General features: G+C 44.8%; 1 protein-coding gene across 2 annotated transcripts in view; it reads right to left on the reverse strand.

Annotated features, from left to right (window-relative positions):
- LOC311251014 (uncharacterized protein) overlaps nucleotides 1-27,036 on the reverse strand; it is a 75,851-nt gene that overhangs the window by 29,946 nt on the left and 18,869 nt on the right. For both annotated transcript variants that reach the window (XM_084343258.1, XM_084343257.1), the window contains exons 2-10: nucleotides 22,394-24,836; nucleotides 21,691-21,808; nucleotides 20,464-21,013; nucleotides 19,588-20,055; nucleotides 12,130-12,324; nucleotides 11,552-11,632; nucleotides 10,924-11,036; nucleotides 9,991-10,049; nucleotides 8,216-8,305 (exon numbers count right to left, since the gene is read on the reverse strand). In XM_084343258.1, the coding sequence (XP_084199384.1) occupies nucleotides 8,216-8,305; nucleotides 9,991-10,049; nucleotides 10,924-11,036; nucleotides 11,552-11,632; nucleotides 12,130-12,324; nucleotides 19,588-20,055; nucleotides 20,464-21,013; nucleotides 21,691-21,808; nucleotides 22,394-24,526 (3,807 nt within the window). In that variant the 5' untranslated portion in view covers nucleotides 24,527-24,836. The remainder of the gene's footprint in view (nucleotides 1-8,215; nucleotides 8,306-9,990; nucleotides 10,050-10,923; nucleotides 11,037-11,551; nucleotides 11,633-12,129; nucleotides 12,325-19,587; nucleotides 20,056-20,463; nucleotides 21,014-21,690; nucleotides 21,809-22,393; nucleotides 24,837-27,036) is intronic.

Genomic DNA, 27,036 nt, shown 5'->3' on the forward strand with positions numbered 1-27,036 from the left:
ATCTGAAGTGACTAAGACAAGTTAATGTTTTTAAGTTTTTTTTACGTTTAGCCTCATTTGCCGACAAATAACTCGGTAATTTGTTAAACGGTGTGTTTCATTTAATAAAATTACAGATTTCTTTGGGTCTGTTGGAAACATTTTGGACAATGTAAGTAAACAACTCAAAGTCTAGTTGTTTTTAGACATTTCAATCCAAAACTCTCCCACATTTTATCTTTAATACTTAATATGCCTGGACGGTTGTGTAGCAAACTGTACCTGTTTGTTAGTTTGTGTTCAGCCGTACCTCCCGCTGTTGTTCTGTGTGTTACCTTCTTGCTAAATTTAAAGATCTATAATAAAAGTTTAATGGGTACTGTGACTGTGAACAAAACAAACAGGAAACCCCTCATGACTCAACTGTCGGTCCTTTGACATGAACCATCAGGGCGGCCATGTGGGCGAGCTGACATGTGAGTGGTGCCCTCCGCTCCGCTCTGCTTCGACATCCCTGACTCCTTCAGGAGGTTAAGAAAGGAACATCGGCGAGTCGAGGGAGTGGAGCTCACCTCTGACTGCACAACCCAAACAACCTGCATGAGGACGACAGCCTGTTACAGCGAGAGCCCTCTGACAGTTATCTAGCGTGGGCGGCGACAGCGGCAGCAGCAGCTTGTGGTTTGAATCCCAATAAAAAAAACATTGAGGTGCCTCTGAGCAAAGCACTCAACCTCCAATTAGTCAAATGAAGCTGGCAGCCAAACAGGGGAACACCTGCTCACCAAAAGCAAACCACAAGCAAAATAAATCTGTCGTTTTTGTTACCTCTCCTCCCTCCCGCTCCTCATCCCACTCAATATTTCACATCCTGTCTAAATCTCTCCGTCCGTCCTTCTTGGAGAGTCCAGACAGCTCGGGGAGAGGGGGAGCGTATCCACAGCCTCGCATCTCTGCTGACCGAAGCAGCTGTCTCTTCTTCACACGCCGTCTTTCTTTTTCACTACGGCTCCCTGTGACCCTTCACCTTCAATAGCACCGCTATTTTTTGTTTTGATTTCCAGAGTAAAAAATGTGTGAGATTTGTATTTTCGGTCAGTGTTTCAGCTGCTTTGGACAGCAGGTGTTGAGGATGTGTTTCAAAAGAGGAATCGTTCAGAGGATGCATTAAAAACATTACCTTTATCGGCCTTATCTTTAAACATTTTATACATTGAAAAACACCTGTAAGACTGAAATGTGCTCTGTCTACTGCTCCTGCTTCAGTGCAGCATCTTTAGGTTTTCGTTTACTGAAGACAGCTGCACTGTTTTTACCTGCAGTTGATCTTGATGCGGTGGAAATGTTAAAATACCTCAGCACAGTGCACTTAATAACACAGGGGTCTCAAACTACAAGGGGCCAGATATAAGATAATCTTATAAAGCTCCCGTCATGTTTCGAATTCACTCTTTTTTTTTAAAACCAAGACATAGAAATGTGTTTTATATTTCATATTTAAGAGCGAAGCTGGATATATTTATTATTGTCATAAATTCCATGAAACAATCAAAGTCAATAAAATGAAAATTCATCTCTCGATATTTTCCAACATCAACTTTAACTGTGAAAATGCATCATGAAGATATGAAATTTAGTTTTTAATACGACCATTCTTTTAAAAATCTGCTCACAAACTCACAGAGGAGTGATTTAGCGCATTGGTTCGGGACTATTTTCTGTTGCGGATGAATCCACATTTGCTGCTCTGGTGAGTATTTGAGGCTGCAGGACGGTGTGTGTGGGATTGAGTCAATATAAACTACAGTGTGTGTGTGTGTGTGTGTGTTCGTGGTAACACGGCTGGTAACGATTATTATCATTATCGAGTCATCTGCTGATTAAGAATAAATGAATGGTTTGGTCTACATTATGTCAAAAGACTGTGAAAAATGCTCAGCGGAGCCCAAAGTGACGTCTTCAAAATGCTTCTTTTGTCCGACCGACAGTCCAAAACCCAAAGACGCTTCATTTACGGTCGTACGTGACAAAGAAAAGCAGCAAATTCTCACATTTAAGAAGCTGGAACCAGCAAATGTTTGACATTTTTTCGCTTATAAATGACTAAAAAGATTAATCAGTAATCAAAATAGTTGGCAATTCATTTTCTTTCAGATGACTAATCAGTTAATCGACTGTGACCCAGTGACATTGATGTTTCTATGGCACAGTTAAAGAAGACATTATTATTATTATATCGGCGTTTAAATACGAATAGAAGACTGAGGAAGAGGAGAGATGAAGCACGCCCCCTTGGAAAGGACAAACTGTCCCGTGGCCCTGAAGCAGCGTGAGTTTTAGACCCTTAACACCAAAAAAACAGTCACGTGTATTGCCGTTTTAACGGTTTCCTCTCTGCACACGCTGAATATGTAATCAGCAATGATGTGTTTAAAAAAAGGACCATCTGTCTTCTGGTTTCTTCCCTCCTCAGATTTGACCTCCTTGTCTTTGCCCGAGCTGGCGAGGCCGTCGAGCTCTGGCACCGCAGCTCCTGTGCAGATTTCAGACACACATAGCTCGACTGCAGCGATGCGCTCGAGAATGATTTCTTCTCCCTCATTTACAAAAACAAATAAGTCATCCGTCTTTTCCCTCGGCATCGATGCCGCTACGCAATCGATAACATCAGTGCACCTAATTACAGTTTGAAGAGCGTGGTTCGGCGTCTGATTGAGCTACACAACATTTTCATTTCAGCAGAATTTCCTGCTCTAATGCGGGCTGGTAACCTACTTCAGAGCATCATTAGCTCCCACTTCAAGCTTTAAGCCCTGAGCAGTGCCGAGGAGAGAGAGAGGGAGTGTGAATGAGTGCAAACCTATGCATCTCTGAGCCTCTCGATAAAGGAAGAAAGTTTCCTCCAAAGCACCGGCTTGGGCCGCGGCCAGAGCTTCAGATTCTGCAGGGAGCTGTGGTGGATACACAGTCAGCAGCGATGTGTTTTTTTTTTACATGCGAGTTGGTAAAAACAGGGTAAAGGAACATGAAGTGTTGATGAAGGATGAAAAGGTTACTGTTGCACTGGGACCACAAGTTTTTAATCATTTCTTTCTGTGTTAATTGCACAAACAGTGCTGTTATAGACACGTTGAGTCCAAAACGCTGCAGTGCAGCAAAACCAGCTGAATCTACAAAGTCTCCGAAAGGAAACGAGCAAACAAGTAAATAAATAAACAAGTAGATTAATTATACGAGTGTACAAATTATAGTATGTCTTTGCTTCACACTTTGGTTCCACTTCACACATTTGCAGCTGAATTTAGAGACGTTATAAAGAAAACCTTTTTATTCCCGATGTGAGCTGCACGTTCTACTTTGACGTCAGTGTTTTATTTTGGCAGCTATTTTACATTTAGTCTTAATCTTTAGACGAACGTGCTTATTAGTTTTAGTCACATTTTAGTCATTTTTATCCCTCATAGTTTCAGCCTGGTTTAAGTTAATGACAACCAAAACATTTTAATCCAGTTATATTTGATAAAAAGTCACTTTTTAAGTCACATTTTCAGATGACCTATAATAAATTCATTATTGTAGTTAATTGCATTAAGTATACAGTATGTAAACCTTTGACCACGACTGTATGTGTTAACTGATCAGGTTAGCTCCAGGGTTAAAGGGTTAAAGGGTTGTAGGTGGATGTTGTTGCCTTCAGACAGATCTGGCAAACTGTTTCACTCTGTTCCAAGTCTTTTCTGCCACAAAGCCAATAAGCACATTTCCCCAAATGTCAAGCTTCAATATCTTGATAAGACAAAACTAATTCAGAGTTCAGGTAAAGGCTAATTTCATTTAAGGCTTATTTTGTCCATAATATTGTTAATAATAACATTTCCTTCACTAAAGTAATTGCTCAGATCAGGAAGAACTACAGCGAAGTCTAACAGGGCAAGTCACAAAACTTTTGCGCTGTGAAAGATTAAAGAGTTTTTATAAATCAAAACCCAGGTTATATAAAAAAAACAGCCTTATCTTCGGCCTCCATCATCCCAAAGACACGACTTCCTCCTCTGTATATCACAGGCACCTGATTGAGACTGAATGCTCTGCTGTTTTGAGTTAATGACGCCTGTCGGTCTGTCACATGTCTGCTAACTGAGTCTGGTGTGGGCAGCTGGAGGTGGAAAACATGCTCTGGAGTACATTAAGATAGTTTATAGCCTCATTATGAATGAGTACTGATTGAGATGTATGTAATCTCCGTACAACCTGCACGCCTACCGACTGCTGTCACCGTAAGTGCTCTCATTTTTCTTTAGATTTTATTTAAAATTTAAGATACATTTGGATGGAAACCAAACAACCTAACCCTAACCCATCGAAAAAATTCTAGTTTCCAAAAAACCAAGATGTGCAAATTCAACAAATGCAAAGTAGCAACACAAAACCAAGAAGAGCGAAGTAGAAATCAGGAAAAGTGTGAGGAATAAAGCCAGAAACAAAAACCAGAAACATACGACGGGGAGACACAGGAAGACACGGGAAACAGGCTCAGTGGGACAAAACAGGACTCACTAACATGACTAACAAGACATAGGTGAACACAGAAAAAGGCTGGGAAAACACACAAAAACAGGAAATGAAAAGCAACACACGTGAGGGCAAAACTTCAAAATAAAACATGAAATCACAGAATCACAAACACCTTCATCCCACATAATCTCCTCATTTATCTTCCCTGCTATTATAAAGGTGAAATGGGATAAATAATATTAACGTACAAACAGAAGTCTTATGTCCTGCTGCTAAGTGTGTCAGGGAGGACCGAGAGGCCGAAGCTTCACACACTCAGTTCGGTTGATTGCTCAATTCTGCTGCTCTATTGTGGCGTTAATGGGAAACATATCACAAGGTTTGATCAAAATAAGCTGAACTGCCGAGAACGAGGACGAGAGATGAGAGGGAATCACTGAGAGAAAAGAAGAAATGATTTTGAGGAAAATAAATGAAGCAAAGCTTGAAAACAAGACAAAGAAAAGAAGAAATATAGAGAGAGGAAGCTAATTGATGATGGAAGAGGGAGGGGAGTCTTCCCCAGAGAGAGAGGACTATCAATGGGTGTCATGGGGATGCAGAGCCCCTCTCATTATTTTCCAGTCCACCAGGCAGCTGATTTTCTGTTTTAGCTAACGGGCCTCAGTGGTTCAGATCCACTCCTGTGTTTCTGTCCCTCAGAGTGAAGCTTCAACACACGGCGCCGTCTGTAATAATCACATCGCACTGTGAGTTATGATGGATGAAGCCAACACAAACGCAGAGGATCCAACTTTGAATGAATGCAGACTCGTCTCCAAACTACACGGTGCATCATTTAATGTCTGCTCAGTGTGACTGTGGCATTTAATAGAAGGTGACAAGCAATGTTGGTCACGGTTTTGGGTTTCAGCTTTGTTATTTCCTGTTTTATTTTGTAGGTTATATGCTCATGTGTCATTAATTACCACTTCCTGTCTTTGTCTTTTTCCCACCTGTAATCTGTGACCACCTGTGTCTCGTTAGTTAAACAGCTCCTGTTCTTTGTTGGTTTGTCTACGTTCCTGTGTCTCTTCGGTCTTCCTGCTTTTGTTTTGTTCCCTGTGGCTTTCTGGTTTGTTCTTACTTTTTTATATTACTCATTACTTTTTCCTTGGACTCTCTCTAGACTGGTTTTGCTCCCTGTCTTTTTACTGCCAGTTTTTTTTGTTGCCTGCATTTTGATTTTTTTTTGGATTCCAGCTTCGTTATTAAAGCTAGCCCTTTGGTTTTTTCCCCTGGCTGCCTCTGTGTCTCGGGTTTGGGTCCTTTTTTTTAAAAATCAAACTTCACAGAATGAAACGTTTGAGAATCAACAGTCGCTCAAACAAGACTCTCCAGCTGTGCTAGCAGCTGTGGTTCAACCGCTGCGTGTTCGGCCACAAGGGCAGAGCTCGCAGCCTGGCAAGGTGGATTTTGCGAGATCACAGCTGCCTCCTAAGGTGAAATCCATCCAGTGGTCGTTGAGATATTTCTCTCAAAAAGCACAAATGTCAAACTGCTTGTGGCCCCAGAGGGAAAGTCAGGGGATCGTCAAAAGTATTAGGGTTCATCCTCTGGGGAAGATGAACGTCTGTACAAAATTTCATGGCGATCCATCCTGTGGAGACATTTCATTCTGGATCAAAGCGGTCGACCAACCGACAGACGTTAGATCCACAGGGCCCGGCTGCTAGCATGAACACAAACACAATCATACACCACTTGCTGCTGTGCAATCATGCAAACCCCCTTCAGTTGTTTACTGTACTTGGTTCAAAATAAACCACTTTAAAACCGAAGATAAGAGAATGGAAAAAGAGACAGAAGGAGAGAAGGATGGTAGAGAAACGAAGGAAAGATGTGACGAAGGCACAACGGTCGCCGCGACGCTGTGGTGACAGAGAAAACAAGCGCTGATCTGAGACAATGTGTGAGATATGCGGTACATGTGTGTGTTTGCCGTGCAGAACGAAGCGGCAGGGATGAAAACGAGGGATTTCTCCGGCTCATTCCTAATGTATTTACAGCGCACACAAACACGAGATACCAGATACAAAAGGGGAAATGGGGAAGCGAGAAAATGAGCGGAGGAAATGAGGGATACAAGGATGGAGGGGAGGGAGGGAGGAGTGGTGGTTCATTTTGTAGCAGGAAATGATGGAGCGATACAGTAACTGAGAAAAAGGAGAGGAAAAAAACAAGAAAGATGAGGAAAAGGTGCTGTTGATTGAGAACATCACAACGTTGTTACACTGGGTAGGGACCTCTTCATGAGCAGTAAGAACAGGGAAAATGAATACAGCAACAAATAACTCATTAAAGGTGCTATCTGTAAGAAAAGTTGATGTTTGAATGGTTGACGGGTCGGCCGCCATCCCAAAACATCTGGAATGAGACTCAAAAAACAACTTTTCTTACAGATAGCACCTTTAAATGTACATATAAGGGCACGTTTTGCATCCTGATTTTGCAAACCACTCGTTTAAAACCATCTAGGACGGCTTGGAAAACAATAAAATGGATTCATGAATAGCTGGTGTAACACAGTCCAGAAGAAAAGAAGAGAAAGTAAAAGGAGAGGACAGAGAGCTTTAGGAAAAGAGACGATAGGTCAGGAGTGGGAAGGCAAAAAGAAAAGCGAGCAGAACTGGGCGGAGGTGAAAGAGTGCAGATAAAGGTGGCAGTGAGACACAGACTAGAGACAGAGATTAAACTGCAGCGGAGCTTAACAGAGCCAAGATAAGGTGCAAGTGAGAGTGGGCAGGCAGAACATTTAGAGACTCGCAGAACAAGGGAACGAGAGGAGAGAAGAAAAGAGAGTGTAGCTGCAGGCCGAGAGAGGAAAAGAGTCTCATTGAGAGAGAACGGGAATAAAAGAGCGGGAGCTCGTGGAAGGTAGAAGGCATGATTAAAACGGCTGTTCCTGGATCTGTACGGGCTTTAATAAAACAGCTAATGCACGTCTTTGTTTCTTGCCCTGCCTGCCTCGCAGCGTGGATACAATCTGCCCTTAACAACACGCAGCTTCTCATTCCTGAATTCATTCCCGTCATCTCGGCAGACGGACGCGGCCTCTCTCTCTCTCTCTCCCTCATGCATTATAAATACCCCATTACAACTTGTTGACTTGCACTCTGGAGGCCCGTGGCATGTTGACGGACCACTCAGCAGACAAAACTAATCAGCGACATCATCATTAGGTGCACCAATGGACAGGCAGCCCGCTCTGATTGGGTTATTTCGCCACATCACGCGGCCCCAGGCCTCCGTCTGACCCCTGTCTGATGGTTCACCATCTATCGCGACCAAACTCAACTGGGTTACGCTAATAGCCTAATCTAATGCTGTCGAAGGCACGCACAGATACCCGGAGGGTGGCTGCGTCTCGTTCTCCTTGTCTCCAGATCACATAACAATTAGTCTTTCCTGGCCGCGCCGAGGCTGGACCGTACCAGGAAGTGGCGGGCCCGGGCAGGCCTGTGATTGGAGGCCTCTGGAGAGGAGGCGAACGCCAGCTGGCAGTGAGCGGCGAGCAGACAGCCAGGCTCAGTCGCACAGATCTGTGGGACAATACAATGCTGGCACACGCAGTCTGCTCGCTCTCACTTGGGATGTGTGTCTGTGTATGACAGCATGTGCATGTGTGTGTGTGTGCGTGTGTGCGCCTGTGTGTGCTATTTTCGACTTGAAAGTAGCTTACTTTAAGCAGATCCTTGTGAAAATCTTGGCCGTTGTTCAGTCCTTCCAAGTTGCCAATGAACTGAGTGCACGACATCCTCTTGCCGATGTTCTGAAAGGAGACGAATATCATTTATTTTTATTTCACACGACACGTTCTTCAAACTCTTTATTTCACACCGACTGCCTCCTTAATGTGGTCTGTTTCAATTAACTCTGTGAATGTGTAGTCAATTTATAATTAATTTTTAAAGCAAGCACCTTTCTCTAAAATAAAGTCAGAAACTGAGTGAAACCTCTTTTACTACCTGAATTAAATTACAATGAACTGAAAAGAGCAGTTAGCCCCGATCATTTGCACTCGCTCCGTTATGAGTTAACGTATCGAAAAGGGTGATCAAATTAAATGTGAGGTCAAATTAAAAACAAGGACGACGATTTGTCCATAATTTGTCTATGATTGTTCAGTATTAGTCGGAACAGCTGGAATAATAATGGTAACAGTGTTAATCATGATGATGATTAGCGCTGAAGTGATTCGTCTAAAGGGGCGGGCAATCAGCCTCGACAGATTTCTGGTACCGACCCAAGTCTGCTAACATCCACAGTTTTTTAAACTATCAGAGTAGCACACCGATGGTGGTGGCTGCCATGCAAGGTGCTGACCAGCACATCAGGAGCAGTTTGGGGTTCAGTATCTTGCCCGAGGACACTTCGACATGCAGACCAGGGGAATGGAACCAGCGACCTTCCAATAACAAGACGCTGGCTCTACCCCTGAGTCACAGCCGATATTACTTCTGAATTTCATCCGTCTTGTTGGTGCGTGTTCGACAATTTTTCAAATACAATCCTGTCCAATGAATCCATTCATGAACTACAGTTTAATGCAGAAATTCTGAAAATCAAATACGAGGATTTTGCTGCTTTTTCGCTTTTAAAATAAACTTCACACAGTCGGTTTGGGCTGTAAGTAACAATTATTTTCATTAATCCACCTATTATTAGCTTGATAAAGCTGTGTGTTCTACAAAATGTCAGAAAATGGTGAAAAAACTCCAAGGTGACGTCCTCAAATGTCTCGTTTTGTCCACAACTCAAAGATATTCAGATATTTTTTGTCATAGAGGAGAGAAACCAGAAAATATTTACATATAAGAAGCTGGAATCAGAGAAATTAGACTTTTATCTCTTAAACATGTATGTACTGCTGTTGGTCGGGCAAAACAAGCAATCTGCAGACGTCATACTGGGCTCATGGACACTAAATATAAACTGGATGAAGCTCACAGCCTGTATCAATCAAACCACCATGATGAGGATGATGACCACGTTCACAACAAAGATCAAACTTACAGTATATCTGTTAACTTTTCTAAAAACTTCTGATCCACTCTTCCCTAAAGGAGCTGATCCTCCATCCAGTCACCTCTGTAGCCACTTTAATTAATCATTCATCCGCAGAGCTGAACTATCACTGAGGAGAGCCGCCAATGGCCCAGATTTTGCAAAGTGAGGCTCTGACGATAAAAGAGTCAGATTAATGATAGTGAAAGAAGCTCAGCAGGCAGACCTGCAGACACAGATCACGTCTTATATCCCCAAAACTCCAGAGTTAATCAGAAGGGCCTCTGAGGGGAGATCGCAGCTGTTCAAACTTATTTTATTTGTTTATCCGTCGCCTGACTGAGCACGCCTGTCTGCAACGCCTGCTGGACCTGCACACTCATGACACAGTCGATTTTCCTTATAGATATCACGCACTTACTTGCAGCAACGCATGTTCGCATTACTCACCTGACCGTGTAGATCAGTGTTCAGCAGCATAAGGGCACAGGTGAGAGTGTGAACTGCATCTATAGGATGAAAACAGCAAGTCAGCACGATCTTGGGACAACCTCACATAGAAATAAAAGTGCTTTTGCTGTCAATTTACAGACATTTATATAGGACTTATATGTTGGATGTAACGGATAACATGTAACTGGGATTACGTGCTGTCAGATTGCAAAAGAATAACTAACTGTAATCTGCCCCATTTCAGCTTTTTCTCTGAAAACAGGTGACTGTTGCGGTTGAAAAATAACTGTGAAAGATCGAGCAGAAACAGATCCAAAAGACACCAATTCAACATCTTCGACGACCTTGAAGCGACGCCCACCGGTGAGCCAGGATGGAAGTTTTTGTGACATCCTTTTTCAGACATCTTTTCAGCGTTCAGCACTGATGTCCAAGTGACGTCCTTACAAGGTTCAAAATAAAAGTTTGGACCTTGTAATTTTAGACATCTTTTCAACCTCAGTTGCAGAAATATGAAGAATTTTCTCGCGGTTCAAAATTAAAGTTTTTTATGACGGCCAAATTTAACTCGATGCAGGAAAAAGACGTCTATAAATGACGTCACAGAAGCTCTCCTCGTGGCTCTCCATCGTCGTCAAAGGCGTTGAATTGACGTCTTCTGGATATGTTTTGCTCGGGGGAGAGCGACAAAAAGAGATGAAACAGCGAAGGTCTATAAAACTTCCATAAAGTCGAGTGGAGCTGCAGATTCAGGTGATAATTCTCTACAGCTACGTCTCTCACACATTGTTTTTTTTTTTTCAATTTGGTATAAAATATTGATTACAGCCACTTTAAGGATGGCTGGCTGTTATAAATATTCAGGAGCAGATATAAGACGTATATTTTCTATGTTTCTATGAAACAGCTCCTCTGCAGCAGCCGACTCACCCTCCGATGGTATGACTCTTGGGTTGCAGTCCAAGTAACGCTTAGAAAAGTGTGACAGCACCCTCTCCCTCTCCTGAGTCTCTCCCATCAGAGCGAACTGCCGGAGGAAAGTCCTGCAGACACAAACACAAACACAGGACAGTCAGAGCCGCAATGCTGTGACATAAATATGTGACAGGCGGCTGAATAATACTTTTACTTTGAAAATATGATCTTAAAACACACTTTTTGTCGGTGTTACTCAGCAAATTACTAGTTAAAGCACACTTAAATGTGTCTAACTCTATAAATATAAAGTTGAGCTGAATGTTTGAATGATATTTGCTCAGTCTAACTAACATATGAACTAATAAAATAAAAGCACACACTGTACAAACTGTCATCTCACTCCAAATGCAAGAACAAAGCTGCCCTCTAGAGAGCAGTGTTTAACAGTGCAGAGTACCCAACACATACTAACAAAGATGAAATTAAAACATTAAAAACACAAATCAAAGCCACCATCACACAGAGGGAAGGATTAAAAACCACGTGACGGGCAGAAAACACACATTTAGACCACAGTCGCAATTTAAAAAATGTCAACATTCATTCTTTAACAATTAGACATTGTACATCGTGTTCTCACCGCAGTGCTTGGTCAACACCGAGGCCTGTGAAGTTGAAGAAACTCAGATACTCCTCTGCGACCATACGGCTGAAGTCATTACTGCAGACAGACAGACATAAAATAACATGTACAAGAGGGGAAACGGCGACGTAAGGACAACAGGAGACAAAAAAAATTAAAACAAAAGCACGAAACGTCAATCAAATGTTCAAATACTAGCTTTCTCAGCTCAGTGTGTGGTCTCAGTTCGGGCTGTCAGTCAGTCAGCCGGTGTGTACCGGCTCAGTCAGCTGGAGATGCGGACCGGAGGCCAGGAGAAGAAGAGATTCACAGGGTGAGGAAACCCTTTAATCCCAAATTCCTTCTCATCAGCACGAGCAAGCAGCTGACGGGCTGATCGAGCTGGAAGCACCGAAGAGTTCACATCTGCTAAAACAGCACTTTGTAGGCAGAATCTTAACCAGGGCTGCCTCGAATTAAAGTTAAAATATGGATTGCTGATGTAAAGTCGACCATTTTTAGCTCATTTTTGAACATTTTCAACTAAAAAAACCTTTTAGTTGAAAAGCTGCCATGACAACGCTCTACCAGCTCACTTCTTGCTGAGGTGTCGCGCCACATCCGACTTCCTGAAGCCGTCCAAGTTGAAGAGACGTTTGGCCAAACGCTTGGCGGCTGCCACGTCGGCGCGGTGACTTCCGTTGGTGAGGGTGTCGCTGCTGCCCAGACCCAGCCTGTCGCTGAGGTCCTGGTCCAGCTCCGAATCGGTCGCCAGACGGGCCTTGTCCCTGCTGAGAGAGGAGGGGGGGTCAGAGGTTAATCAATCAGCGAGTGATTAAAAACCAGACACACACAGGTGACCAGAAGAGGAAGTGGAGAGGAAGGAGAAGATGGGAAATGAAGAGAACCAGGAGGGGAAAATGGAAATTAGAGAGGTTGGTAAATAATTGAAAAGGAACGAGAGAAAAAGGGATAAAAAAGGAGGAACAAAGAATGATGGTGATGTAATAATAAAACTAATAACTCCAGGATATTAATAATTTAATAATACTAATATCTGATCTCTGCAGCGCTGATCTTAAATCAGAGTTTCCAGCTCTCTGTGATGTTTTAATACCAGAATACTAAAAAAAGAGGAGATGAAAAGGCTGATCAAGAGATATTAGCTTAAAAAAAGATCAATTTCTGTTAAATAAAATAGAATAAAACATGCATGACGACTGGTGAGTGGACAGAGAAGGATGCGAGGGGTCAAAGACACACGGTAGCAAACAAAGCTCACATTTGCACATTTTAAACTCAAACACAACACATGGCTTCATCACACACTTTAATAACTTCACTCAAAGTCTCCTCTTTCGCCAGCTTTCTCACTTTCTTCTTATCACCTCCTAATTAAGCCCCTTCAAAGCATTAGCCAGATCAGAAGTGCAAAACTTATTACATCTCAGTTATTCTGTGATAATAATTTAAGCATGTTATGTCACACCGAGCCGAGGCAGATCCTCTTTTCTGGCTTGTGCCGGAGTACGGACGAGAGAAACGAGGTCTCCGGGTTCAGTTACTTAAAATGCGACGTGACGCTGACATTTGTCGCAGCCGTCGAGAGCTGTGTGACAATTCTAGTCACGCCGGCCGGCCGGAGAAAAACAATGACGACGGTCCAGCAGCTCCCGAGTTGTATTCAAAAAAAGCCAGAAACACTTCCTGAACAAGCGGAGCTCTCATTTGGATTTCTCAGCGTGAGGAACAAGCCAACAAAACCCACAGTCCCAGGGCCTCGCTTCCCACACTTACACATCCTCATACTGTCAACAAGTGGGGCGAAATCACACCAGAGCAAACAGTCATCAATAACACGATCTGACTGGTTAAGAAAGCTACGAGTTTCAGAAAGTACGCTCTGAGAACACGGACTGAGAGGCTGGACCGAGACGCAGCAGTGAGCCGTGAGCCAAAATCAGCTAATATGCTATTTTTTTCCCAACGTTTAACATCTTAGTTTAGCCTGCGAGCATGCACACAACGTACAGCTAAGACTGGTAGGATGGTTATTATGTCACCTGCTTCTGCACCTGTATCACCTGCTATCAGAGTTTGTCCACTCAGGGTTGTTCAGTTGTGTTGTAAATGCTTTTTTTTACCACAATCTTGTATGTTTTTAACCACCGCAATGCATATATTGTTATTTTTATCATCAAGATACATCAGGCAAAGAGACGGTGGATGAAAACTAGCCTTTTAGGTAACTTGAGTGCATTTAGATCTGATTGATTGATATTGAGCGGGGGTTGTCCACTCCAACATGTATTATAATGACGGCCTTGAACGTCTGCACCAAAATACATAAAGCACATGTTGATATCTTGACTAGATAAATATAAGCTTTGACCTGCTGGTGACACTAAAGGAAAGCTCATCCATCCTCTTGGGGCTTTAAGTGTCGGTCCCAATTTGCATGGCAGTATATGCAATTGGTTGAGACACAAAAAACACAAACAGCAACCTCATGGAGGCGCTAGAGGTGACGTCAGGAGATCGCCAAAGTCAAGATGCTTCTCTGGGGACCATGAATGTCCATACAAACCAACACTGCCAAGTAAGTTTTTAAGATATCACGTGTTTTCATTAAAATGTCTAAAAGCGACTCCTCTGACCTCTGTTACACAACAATGTTCAAACCAGAGGAATCCACAAGTTAACTCGAGGTAACAATGCCTTTCATCTGGTCGCCCGTCGCTACAATGTCCGGGAAAACATCAGATGATACTTCAGAGAGAGAGAGGAAGGAAGTCAGTGAACACAACTGAACATGCTGCGAGTAAAACTTTAAAACTTTACTTTGTCTTTGAACATTTCTGCCCGAGTCACGCCGGGCAGATGTTTTATCTGCAATAGCGGTTGTCTAATAATGAAGACAACAACTCCCATGATCCCACGCTACTTCATGACATCATCAACCTGTCTGAACACAGAGACCTTCGGGTTCAGGACGCAGTTTTTCCAAAATGAGATCTGCTCTGGTGAACTGGCTTCCAAACAACACAACAGACTGTTTCAGTTTCCCGTCTGGCCAAACATGACGTATAAATCATCTGGCAGACAGGTGAGACAGGTTCCTGAGTGGAGACGTACCTGTGACAAGACCGCCTGATCGACGAATACCTCTCCTCTCCGACTGCAGATGAACCGTGACAGCAGAAGACAGACTGCGTCCTCACGGCTGTCCCCTGAACGCCACCTCGCCTCACACCGCTCCCCCGCCCGCCCCCTCCTCCTCCTCCTCTCCTCCTGGCCTCGTAACCTGAACGCATCACGCAGACGAACACCTGTAGCCGCTCCCGACGCGCCGGCAGACTCTGACATTCCTCAGCTCTGGTTCCGAGTCCGACTGAGCCTCCTTCACGTGTCCCCCCTCTCTCCGTCCTCCACTTTCTCACTCTCCCTCTGTGTTTGCTGTCATTTGATCTTCGCAGCGAGATTCCTCCCCCCCCCCAAAGCAAAAGAGCTGTTTGTCCTGCTCTGTCTGTTTCCCCTTCTGAGTCTGTTTGCTGTTGTTTCTGCTCCCTCTCTTCACTCCTCCCTCTCTCTCCCACCCTGTTCCACTGTGTAAACTCTCACCGTCCCCTGCTGACCTTGGATTCGAAACATGGCACGAAACTTGGCTTGTCTGTCGCCTAAAAATCCTCCTCCCTTCCCTCTTTCACCCTCCATTCATTCCTCTCTCTCCCCCCCCCTTTCTCCTTTGCTTCTCCAATTACACACACTCAGTCGATCCATCCTTTGGGTGTTGGACAAATAATCTACCTTGTTTCTGGTGTGAGCTGTTAGCACACCTACAGAGAAAACAAAGATACGAGGTGTCGGGTTTAAACCGTGGGTGTTTCCTGAAAGGAAAACGTGGCCTTTTGTCAACGTTATGAGGCCTTTGTGGAGGGTGTTTACAGCAAACGCTTCATCGGGGCCTGCAGGAGTGTTCATAATCAAAAAAGATTAGGCCGCCACCTGTTGGCATTGTCTCATCAAGAGGCAGCACAATGCCGAGAGGTCCTGAGAGAATTCCTGGTGTCAGCCTCTGCTTCGGCGGTATCCCCCCTCTCTCAGTCCACTGGGCAGCTCGGCACAATGAGCCACTGTCTCACGCTGCAGACCGTCTGAAAGAGTCGACGTGAGGGGAAGCAGGAGGGGGGCGAAATTCCAACTTTTATCAAAGTATGGACGAGCCTTCAGAAATATTTTTCTCATCGGCTCCCTCCCGGATTCCTCAGCTCCGGGGCAGCCGGGAGTTATAAGACTGAGATAAGATCGGGCGCTGAGCAAACATTCACCTGAGCCGGTCCAGTGTGATTTGATTTCTCATATGAAGAGGAAGTTTACAGAGAGAAACATGTGAGCTTACGTTTAAAGAAGAGAAAGGAGAGAGCGACATGAAGCTGCTGTTTGTTTTTACAGTTGTTTTTTGATCGCTAACGTGCATCGGTCAAAACTGAAGTCTGAAAACTACAGAGGCCCCGAGAGGCAAAACACATCTGGTGATACATTTTCAAAGTCTGACCTACATTTTTTTTTAACTGTTTATCAATAAAACTTCAATTAAACTTTATTTATACAGCACCTTTCAAACAAATTACAATACAAAGTGCTTTAAACATGGGATATCAAGAAAACAAAAATGGATTTAGAGACTAATGCACAGGTAGTTCAAATATAAAGATAAAGAATAAAAAATAGAAACAAGCAATAAAAATAAAGATAAAATAAAATATGACGTATATGTAAAAAAGAATAATATAATATGATAATGATATAAAAAACAAATATGACTTTTTGTTTGTCTGTGGAAACAGGTGGAAAAAAAGTTGCAGAAATATATTTTAATAATTTTATAATTTTAATACATTTTTTCTCAGGTTCCTTATTGAAGTGTTTGCTTTTGTGTTGCTCATTTTGTCCACAAGAAGTTGAAGATTTCACTTGTTTTATGTCCCTGTCCTTCACTGTTTGTATTCATATTCGTGATTTCCACTGCAATTGTTTGCTACTTGCTTTTTTGCGACTCTTTTCTTTGTTTACATGATGCATGTAAAGCACTTTGTGACTCTGTTTTTAAAGGTGCAATATAAATAAAGTTATTATTATTATTATTATTGTAAGAAATTGATAAAACCTGTGGTCTGTCAGAGAGACTACCAGCTGAACCTTGAGACACAGACACACCTCTGCTCCTGATGCTCAAAGTGACCCTCCTGCTGAGACTCTATTCTTATGAAAAGGAGCTCAACAGCTTGATTGCTGTCCTCTCCTGCCACCTAGTGGTCAAAGCAACACAGTGACCTGGTGCAGCTCTACCAGCTCTACCTCTGCAGTGCTGTCACAGTTAGTTAGGGTGACATTCACACAGCCAGACTACCTCACAGACACACATAAACACCATGGCAGGCTTTTCCAACACACCCGGGACACTGTTGACACAGATGTCTGCCACAGTTTGAATCCATCACATCCTGTCACAAGGAGGAGGATGTAAAATGGTTGAAGAAAGCGACTTTTCTGCTATAAATGAAGGAATATGTGCACAAACCAAAGACAAAGCTTTTCTTCTGGATGTGGAGTAAAGTCTGGTGTACTGCAGGTGAGAGACTGTGGAGAGTTAACATGAAGTCTTTGGTTCGCTGACAAGTCAAGGTGAGTCCCTCACTGCTGCAGCAGCCATCTGCCACAGACACACACACACACACACACACACACACACACACAAAGCATGCACTTCCAGTAAACAACCATCTAAAATCACCTACAGATACACACGCATGCACACACTCAAACACCTACAGATTTGGGAATATGTACAGATGGATTTACATATTAAACACACACACACACACAAACACACACACACAGCGGAGGGGCCACAGGCAGCCATCGAGCGACCTTCAGTCTAACTCCAGAATAGCACTGCAGCAGCGCTATGCACAAGGAGAACGACAGGCAGCCGTCTGGAGACTGACAACAGTCCATTAACGAGGCTCTGACCTCAGAGAGGAGGCAATAAAAACTGCATGAATACAGAATTGGCATAGAAAACTCTGCCATTTGTAGCTGTTCACGATGCTCTTCCAACAGTTTACTCAAGGTTAAGAGGTCGACATGAGATTATTCATTTTGTATCGTTCTGTGAGCTCAAACCAACATGTAACCGCATGCTGAACATGTTATGAACACGACAGAATGAGCAAAGAGATGTGTTTATGATGAACAGTATGCACAGTGCAATGTCAATCACCTGAAGCTCAATGTCAATGAGATTATGATTGACGACAATGCTACAAATATGGATGTTGCTGCAAAGTCTAAAACGTGGATGTTTCACAAACACGTTCAACCAGGCAGCACAGAAGATCTCGACAATCGCCACAGTTCGAAGGCGGACATCGAGAACCGGTGTCACTAATTCAGTGTGAAATCTGGTCTCAATCTCCTCTTCTGTTTGACGTTACGGCCAAAAACAATCACGTGTGTTTTGTGATGTCACACTGACCTTAGACTTTGACCTTTGACCACCAGAAGCTGATCAGTTCTCGACTAGATGACACTTGGCTCGTGGCACTAAAAGCCAGGGTTGGGCCTATGTAAACATTTTTCAATTTCCAAACCGATACCAGACCAGTAATACCCAATCGTACCACTAGGTGTCGCACATGACTCAGTTGCTCCCGAGTGGAACAGAATGAGAGTCCATGAATGAGAGTGTAGCGGCGACTGTGACACATCGTGTTTTTGTTTCTCACAATAATAATTCGCCTTTGTCTTCTAAAGTTTAACATCAAAATAACAAAAATAAAAGTATAATAATAATTTTAAAAAATGGGATTATTGAATGACTAAATGAAGGAGGATGGAAGGAGCACACACAACTATCCTTCAACACCCTCAACATACAATGTAATGTGCGATTTGTATCTGCTTGTTCATCTATTGGTCTTGTGCTTATTTATTGTTCCTGTGTCTGTCATGTCTCTACTGTCACTACTTGTTTTGTGCTGCATTACCCAATGAAAAGCAAAAAAACCCATCAAAATAATAAATAAAATAAGATTTTGGGCCTACTGCAAGAGTGAGAAAAAATGGCAGTAGCTACAAGTCACACGGGAATCTGAACCTCTCAAGTCAAAGAGTTTTTCACAACACAATCTTACAAATGTTTCACCATAAAAGCCTCGCTCAGAAATGAAGGCTTTTAACTTGAAACAGTTACAGGAAGTGTTCAAACAGCAGAATGCAGTAACTCTCAGGACACATTTAAAGATTTTCCCTCAAGGCGCTCCTGAGAAATCAGGTACACAAGACTGGGACGATCGACAAGCCAAAAAGATTGCGCCTTCAGCAACGGCATGAAAAATTAAAAGAAGAAATTAGAGAGTGATAAACAACAACAAACATGACCCAGATTCATATCACAGATTCTCGGTGAATCACCAAAGCAGAGGTCATCTGCATATCAGCTGTCAACACTGTCAGCCGCTCGCTTCATGTCCGACTAAACAGATCATGTTCACGTTGAAGCTCCGTAGATTATTGTCATAGTACAATCATATATTAAGCACATAAGGGGCCCGATGACAAGTGAGGATGTTTTGCACTCAGTAACAAGAAGATACTTTAATTACAGAAGACAAAACATCTTCAGCGCAAACCACAGAAACAGCTTCAGACCATAAATACACTTAACAATAACAACAAGTGGTGACACTCAGTTTCCCCCCTGGGGGATTAATAAAGTACTTTGTATCGTATCGTATCGTATCGTATCGTATCTTATCGTATCGCAACGTATCGTAACGTATCGTATTGGATCGTATCGTGTTTATGATGGTTTGGGTTAAACAGAACGCTAGAGAAGAGCTAGGTTAAAATAGACACTTTCAAGCTCACTTAGAGGCAACATGTACGAGCCAATCACAGCACAGAAAGGCAGGACTAGGTAGCACTGCTTTAGGAAAAAAAACAACATGTCACAGTATTCATCATGGCGCCTTGACGTGCTGCTAACTCACCTCGGTAAAGAGAAAGTAATGTTGCTGTACCAGCTGCTCCCCAGCTGATCACACTCTCGTCCTCTGGGCGGCGTATCTTCTGATCCGCTGCTCAGCCTCTCGCTGGACGGTGCTCGGGTGGCGTCCGAGTCCCCGGTGACGGTGAAGATCGAATCGGAGAGACTGGGCCGCTCGTCGTGCGCCAGCGGGGCGAAGCTGAGCTGGACGATCTGCCGGGCGCTCTGACAAACCGGAGCGTGGATGGCAGGGGTCAGTGTGGGCAGGTCAAAGGTCAGGACTTCTTGGGTGCTGGAGGTGAGCAGCTCCTCGCTGTCCAGGCTGTTGTACGACGTCCCTTTGGCTCGGTGAGACTCCATGATGCTCTCAAAGTGGCGGCTGAAGGTGTCCTCTGCTCCGAGGCGAGGACCGGAGACCAGGATGGGGGATTTCAGGGCGGGGTGGTGGTTGTCAAAGAACGTCTCCATCGGTCTGGACAGAGAGCAAACAGAATAGTTCATTATGTCTCTGGAATAGACAGACGTAAGGAGGTATTTTTTATTGGTTAAGTGGTCCTTGGTCTGAAAAAGTTAGACAAACACTGATATAGATGGAGAAATAGCACTACCAATATGTATTTTTGATTTTGGGGTGGACTGTCCCTTTAAACGTGAAAAAGGCTGTCTTTTCCAGGGATGTGTGTACTGTACTGTTTGAGAGTTGTGACTAATTCATGGAAAATGGCTCCGAACCTGTTTATGATCTACTTGAAAAATAGGTTAGGAGTGAGATCCAAATTCAGATCAGAATATGGGTCAGGGGAAAATCCTGCTCACCAGGGTGTGTGTGTGTGTGTGTGTGAACGTGTGTGTGTTTACAGGCTTGTGTGTTGATGTTCACCTCTTCAGAAGGTGACCGAACACCTCCGGCTCCTCCTGAGCGGCGTACTGCTGCTTCCTGTTGTCTCCCTGCATCCTCACACTGGCCCAACTCACCATCTCCTCCTCTTCCTCCTCCTCCTCCTCATCTTCCTCTTCCCCATCCTCCCTCCCCCCTCCTCTGTCCTCCACCACCTCCCCATCTGTCCTCCCATAAGCCAGACCCCCCATCGGGCTGCTTCCTGTCCCTGAGGTGCCCTGAACGCTGCGGTTGCTCCCAAACGCAGAGTCGCCGTCGTCCTGCTCCGCCAGCAGCACCTCGTCGATGTCCGTCTCGCGGTAGCAGCGCAGCGGGATGGCGTCCAGGTCGGTTTCTGAGTACTTCAGCGTGCGGCGAATGATGCCGGTTTTGGGTGAAGTCCCGATGATGGCCGGGGGCGGGGTCACCAGTTCGACCTCGACGTGCTGCACCTCGTGATTGGCAGAAAGCAGAGGGAGGGACGACGGGGGAGTCGGGGTGGGAGACTCGCTGGAGTTTCCACTAGGAGGAGCTGTGGAGGCTTCCAGAGAGTCTGCAAGAGAGAGTTACGTCAAGCTTTATACAGTGTTTATAATTTGATGGTTTAAAGATACACTTTGATCTTCACTGACTGATTTCTTTTATGCCTAAATAAATAAACTGTTTCATACAATTTCATACTGTTGTACTTTGTTTATATGTGGCGGACCCTGCCACCTTTGTAGCTGCAAACAATGTTCTCAGACCTTATTTTCCTCTGAGAACAGCTTGTTTATTCACTTATGGAAAAGAATTTGTTTTATTACCTCATTAATATTGTAAATGAAAACTACACAGTGCCCCTTTAAAGGACTCATGACTGATTGATAGACTATAGATACAAAGTGGAAGCAATCTCAGTTACCACCCTGATGAAGAGAAGATAAGTGGAGGCCTTCTGGGGAATTAACCACGATATATTGGAGATGATGTGATGTTCTGACTTCCTTCTTCTAACTGAGTGTACTATGAAGCTCTATGACACAGACGTATAAGATATCTCAGGCTTTAAAATGACACCTCGCCATATTAAGGGCACGGCATGCCCTAACTGACACACAGTGACACCGACACTTGAGATCTCACTGTAATATTCTGCCTTGAAGATTGAAGTAAAAGGAATGAAACCTCCGCTCTGGTGTAGCATGAAAGTGCAGTAACTGGATGAAATTGAGGGGGACGTGCTCTCACTTTTCTCCCCCCTGCTAGCAGCCTCCTCAGCGGGGGTCCCGAACAAAAACTCCCACTTGGCACGAGCGATCCTCTGACAATGGAGCGAGGGCACGGGCGCAGCACAGCCACTGTCCGTCTGAGAGAGACACAGACACAAAAAAGCTGGAGGAGATCTGCAGTGCAGCATTAAAGGAACAGGCAGACATTTTGGGGAGGTCAGATTGTTCACTTAAGATGAGATTGATACCGCTCTCATGTTCGTGTGTGATGCATGTAGCCAGAGCTAAGAGGACGAAAGCTTAGATTAGCATAAAGACAGGGGACAAGTAGCCTGGCTCGCTCCAAAAATGCAATCATGTATATACAATTCACCCAAAAATGTAAATCCCCCCTTCCCCCACATAAAATGGCTCTGTACAGCTCGTCCGGCAAAATCTCCAAAAGTCTCCAGAAGCCCAGAGATCCCGAAATAATAGCTTGGCTCTGTCCAAAATAGTGAATAGAGGTGTTGCTTGATAGATTTTGGAAGTTTGGAGAAGAGCTAAGCTAACTGTTTCCAACGATATCCAGTTATGCTAGGCTACGCTAACTGCTTTGAGCTCCATATTTAGCAAAAAGACATGAGAGTTGTATACATTTTTCTCATCAAACATCAAATTATACAGTTATAAGCATCAACATGTGTTTAAGTATTAAGTGTAATCTGTAGCTGAGCGCTCACCTGTATTCCTGAGGTGGCGGCCCCGGTCTCGTTGCTCTGGTGGCTGGACTGACTGGACTCCGGGGACACACAGTCTCTGTCCCCCAAGCTGCCCGTCACCCCACTGGAGCTCCGCGAGGACGACCCTCCCATTGCCCCATTCTGCTCCGCCTCTGGAGGCTCCTCCACCCTCTGCAGGTGTGGCTGCTGCTCCATCTCATCACCTTGTTCCTCCTCATCATCACAACCCTCATCCTCCTCTGCAGAGTCCAGTGCCACCGGGCCCAGGAGCAGGATCTCTCTCCTCCGCTGCTCGGCCCGTTTCTGCTGCGCTGTGGGACTGAGCGGCCTGCGACGGTGACTGGACTGACGATCAGGAGTTTTAGGCTCCGGACTCTGGCTGCTCTCCACCTCGCCCCCCCACTGCTGCCTGGACGTCCAGCTGACCGGCGCCTCTTCAACACTCTGATTGATAAAGAGCCTGCGAGCGAGCTCCGTGCAGTCCCCTCTCTCGAAACAGCTCAGGTCTCCTCTCTTGTCCGGGCCCGGGGACCAGGAGTCTCTGGTGTACTGTGGGAGCTGCCGGCGATGCAGGGTCGGGGTATCCGGTGCTCGGAGCTCTGCTTGGAATAGCCTGGGGTCCCTCATGGGGGAGCTGAGCTCGGTGGGAGGATGAGATGGACGGAGGACACGTGAAGGGATGGCGGGAGAACTCTGAGCTGCTGGTAAAATGGAGCTGTGATGCTGAACGCAATCTTCCTGGTGCGATTCGTAATTATTATGAGAGTTTGTTTCAAGCGAGTGCGACTGCAGGATCGAGTTCTCAGGCTGGTGAGAGTCTGTGTTGTCGGTTGCTGGCGTGTGTTGGTCGTTTAAAGGGATGTTCATCTTGAGCGTTTGCTTAGACTGTTGTGCATTTGTTGAATCGTGAAACTCTCCGGAGTTTGAGATGCTTTCGGACTCACCTAAAGCATTGTGCAATGAGGACCTTCTTGCCTCTGTGAAAATAGTAGAAACTTTAGTGGCCTCCTCTGCGAGCCTGCGGGCGACCTCAGGGCTATGAGCCGGAGAGGAGGATTTACTGTCACTTAACTGGTTCAAGCCCTCGATTATATTATTGCCAAGTTGAAGGATTGCTCCCTGCGGTGAAGTGCTCCTGTTGCAGCTCCTGTAAACGTGTCTTTTGGTGGCTGGACTTCCTGCCATCGCTCTGTCCTCTCCTGACCAGTGAAGAGGACTCTGGGACTGTCTGGACTGGGAGGCTAGCTGGTCTGACGCTGGGCTCCGAGGAAGCCCACAAACAGCCTGGCTCCTCTCTGCGAAGTGGTCTTTGGGGTTCACGCAGAAGTTCTGACGCTGAACAGGAGACCCAGCCCAGGACTGACAGCGCGGCTGTTGGTTGTAGCGTGACGACGAGGTGTGCTCAAGTGCGTGGGCGAGTTTAATCCTCAGTAAAGGCGAGCCGAACTCCTCCACAGCCCGCTGGGTAGCTGCCCTGCCGATGGGGTCTAAGGGTGTTTGGCGAAGGCCGGGGGAGAACGTCTGCTGGTGACTTCCTGGAGATCGGAAAGTCAGCTTTGGACTGGAGCTGCACGATGAATCGTTACTTCCAAACCAAACCGGGTCGCTGAGTCTTTTACGTATGTGTGACGGGGTCGATTTGTCCTCTCTGGACCCTCTCTCCGAGTTGCGTGGACTGTCTAAAGTCTTCACATTGGACTTCTCAACGTAGCTGAAGGTGACCACAGACCGTTTGCCATCGCTTAGCTCTTCCTTAAACCTTCGACAGCTGGGAGGTGTGTAAGGGAGAGCGACCTTTCCAGAGGAGGTCATTGGCGGACTGTGGCTGGCTTCATTACAGGGTGAACTCCAACGTTTCGTCACTGTTGGGGAGCTGCTGGCTTGCTGGAGCTGAAAGCTGACTGTGTTTCTAGAAGGAGACTGGCTGTGTGTGCAGTCCTGAACCAGACGGTGAGCCGCAGAGGGCTTTGTGGCGGTCTGGTTCGCTAGCTGAGACAGGAGCTCCGCAGGACTGTCCTGAACTGATTGCCCCTGAGCAATCCCTTCGTCTCTGAATGCCTCTTTCCCTCCCTTCTGATCTGGGGCAGACCTCACTTCCACATACAAATGAAGGACTTTTCCAGACTGGGACATGACCTCCTCTCAGGCCGTAATGAGGACACAGAAACAGAAATGGAGCAGAGAAAGAGAAAGAGAGAGAGAGAGAGAGAGAGAGAGAGTCAGACAGGGTGAAAAGAGACAAAAACACCCGCTTCTTTGTCCTCGTCTTTTATTTGTTGGTTTGGTTTTTGTTTTTCTGCTGGTGGTGGGTGTCAGTTTATTTTTAGACGGTCTTTCTTCTGCCTCCCAGAGCGTCTGTGTGCAGAGCAGAGACACACAGGCTGCACGGCCAGAGGACAAACATGCCCGTGGGACACCTCCAACCACTCGCTATTCTTCATACCTGTGAATGACAGAGAGGGAGAGGAGGTGTTATCGTCGACGCTGGACACATACAGGATATTCCAGTACCTGTGATGCATGCAGATAACTGTTGCTACGTATCAGATTACTGTTCTTCTCTTAAACCATTCACAATGCAGCTTTTGCACACCTGAGGATCGACAGGAGCGCAGGAGAAGACCAAGGGCCGACAAAATCAGGAAATGAAACTCTCGCAGTACTGAAACGTTGTCATTAAACGTATTTGTGAGTGAGGTGGACAGTGTGCGAGAGTTTTTTTTCCCTGATTTTGTCTTAAACAATGCCAACACTGAAGAATAAGACTGGTTTTATACGACAACACTTTTTCTTATTGTCAAACAAACATGAAAAGACCAAAACCCCAAACACCCGAAGCTTCAATTGTTTTAAAACATGTCAAAGATACTTAAACATTTTTAAAAATCAAGATGCATTCAGACAGAATGCAAAGGAAATTTTAGATCTGATCATTACATGTACAGTAAATGCAAAGAGCGGACGTGAAGTGACATGAGTTGAAAAAATGATCAATAAAAACATGCACACCAATTCATGAACAGGCCGTCCTCATCAGAAAAATGACCACATAGGTCGACTGCGAAAGCATCTTATTCCGACCCATATTTAAGTTTCTTGTTCGGCAGCGTCCTCTAGTGGCCGTAGTTATTATTGTGGCAACAGAGGAGGAACGTCTAACTTAGCTTCTTGCTTCTCAGGGAAGTTGCACAAATAAAACAAACGCAAAAAGTTATGTCGTGTTCTGTCTCAAACACATTTTCCTTGAATCAGAAGTAAATATTTGTTGGAGACTATTTTTAGATCCAGATTAATGCACATCTGGTGCAACAGGGAGTATTTATCGCAGCAGGAAGGTGTCACTGTCCTGTTAGTTTAGTTTGGTTTCCCAGTGTTGTTTTCCCTCCTTGTTTTCTTCTCACCAGCCTGATTTTTCCCTCCACACCTGTCTTGTATCTGTTTAATTAGCCGAGCCTTGTTACCTGAGTTCTTCCCCAGTCTGCTGTCCCTCCACACCTGCACTGCATCTCCTCCATCAGCACCTCAACCCCTCGTTAGTTTAGTTTGTATTTAATTCCAGTCGTCCATTCAGTCATTGTCGAGTCGTCTGTTCGGTTTCTGTGATCCTGCTGTTGTGTTTGTCTGGTCCTCTCGTTACCTTGAGTACATTTAGTTCAACGATCTTCCTGCATGCTCTCTACAGCATTTGGGTCCATCGTCTTCGCTTCACCGTGACAAGGCGTATGTGAGACTGACTGGTGATTCGTTGACAATTAAAAAAATAAATCATATCGCCGGTCTGATCAATTAACATCTACAGCTTGGATTTAAATTTGTTGAGGTGACATTTCTTTCTCCTGCCAGCCCGTTCCTTAATGTCCCATAAATAGCACAAACTGAGGCTGTCTGACGTCTTAATTGATTCATAAGAAAATAAATAATAGTACTTTAATCTCATATCTTTAAGCAGAGTAACAACACCCTCTCTGCCAAAACAAAATGCCACAGCTAGCCAAGCAGCAGTGGCTTGAGCGCCTCGAGGGAGAAAGAAGGTAAACAGCCTCGTTTCAGATGATTACAGCAGGTTAGACTGCTGTTGCCACACACTTGTTGGACTTAATTATCGTTCAGTTCACGTCAGTTAAACACATCAGGTTTGTCCAGATTATTGACAGAATCACAAAACTTCTTCTGCAGCTTTAAAGGAGCTGTGCATGGACGGAAACGGTGACACAGACGTGCCATGGGAATTTCAAAATAAAGGCGTTTCTTGATGGCGGCGATGGTGATTTGATGGTGTTTTCACTTCGTTGAATCGATATATTGATCCTGGATCAATGTATCGTCACACTCCTATTAGAAGGTCATTTATTTTACTTCTAATGCAACACATCTTCTTTGTAGCATCTATGTTTCGACTCAAAACTCGCTGTGCTGCATTGAGGTGAGGAGCTGTTTCTGGGTGTCAGAGAGAACGTGAGCTCATCCTGCCGGGAGAGGAAGCAGGAAATTATCCCTCACGTCCTCCGCTGCTCTCTGACTCACCATCGATAAGACCCCGGTGACAGAGCTTTATCTAAACCCTGCACGAGACAATTCGCCGCTCAGGATTCAGTCACAAATGAATCTATTTGAGGCATTGAGTTTCCGATTGTGAGAGAAGC

The sequence above is a fragment of the Pagrus pagrus genome, assembly GCF_965226575.1.
Source record: "Pagrus pagrus genome assembly, chromosome: 21".
NCBI lineage: Eukaryota > Metazoa > Chordata > Actinopteri > Spariformes > Sparidae > Pagrus > Pagrus pagrus.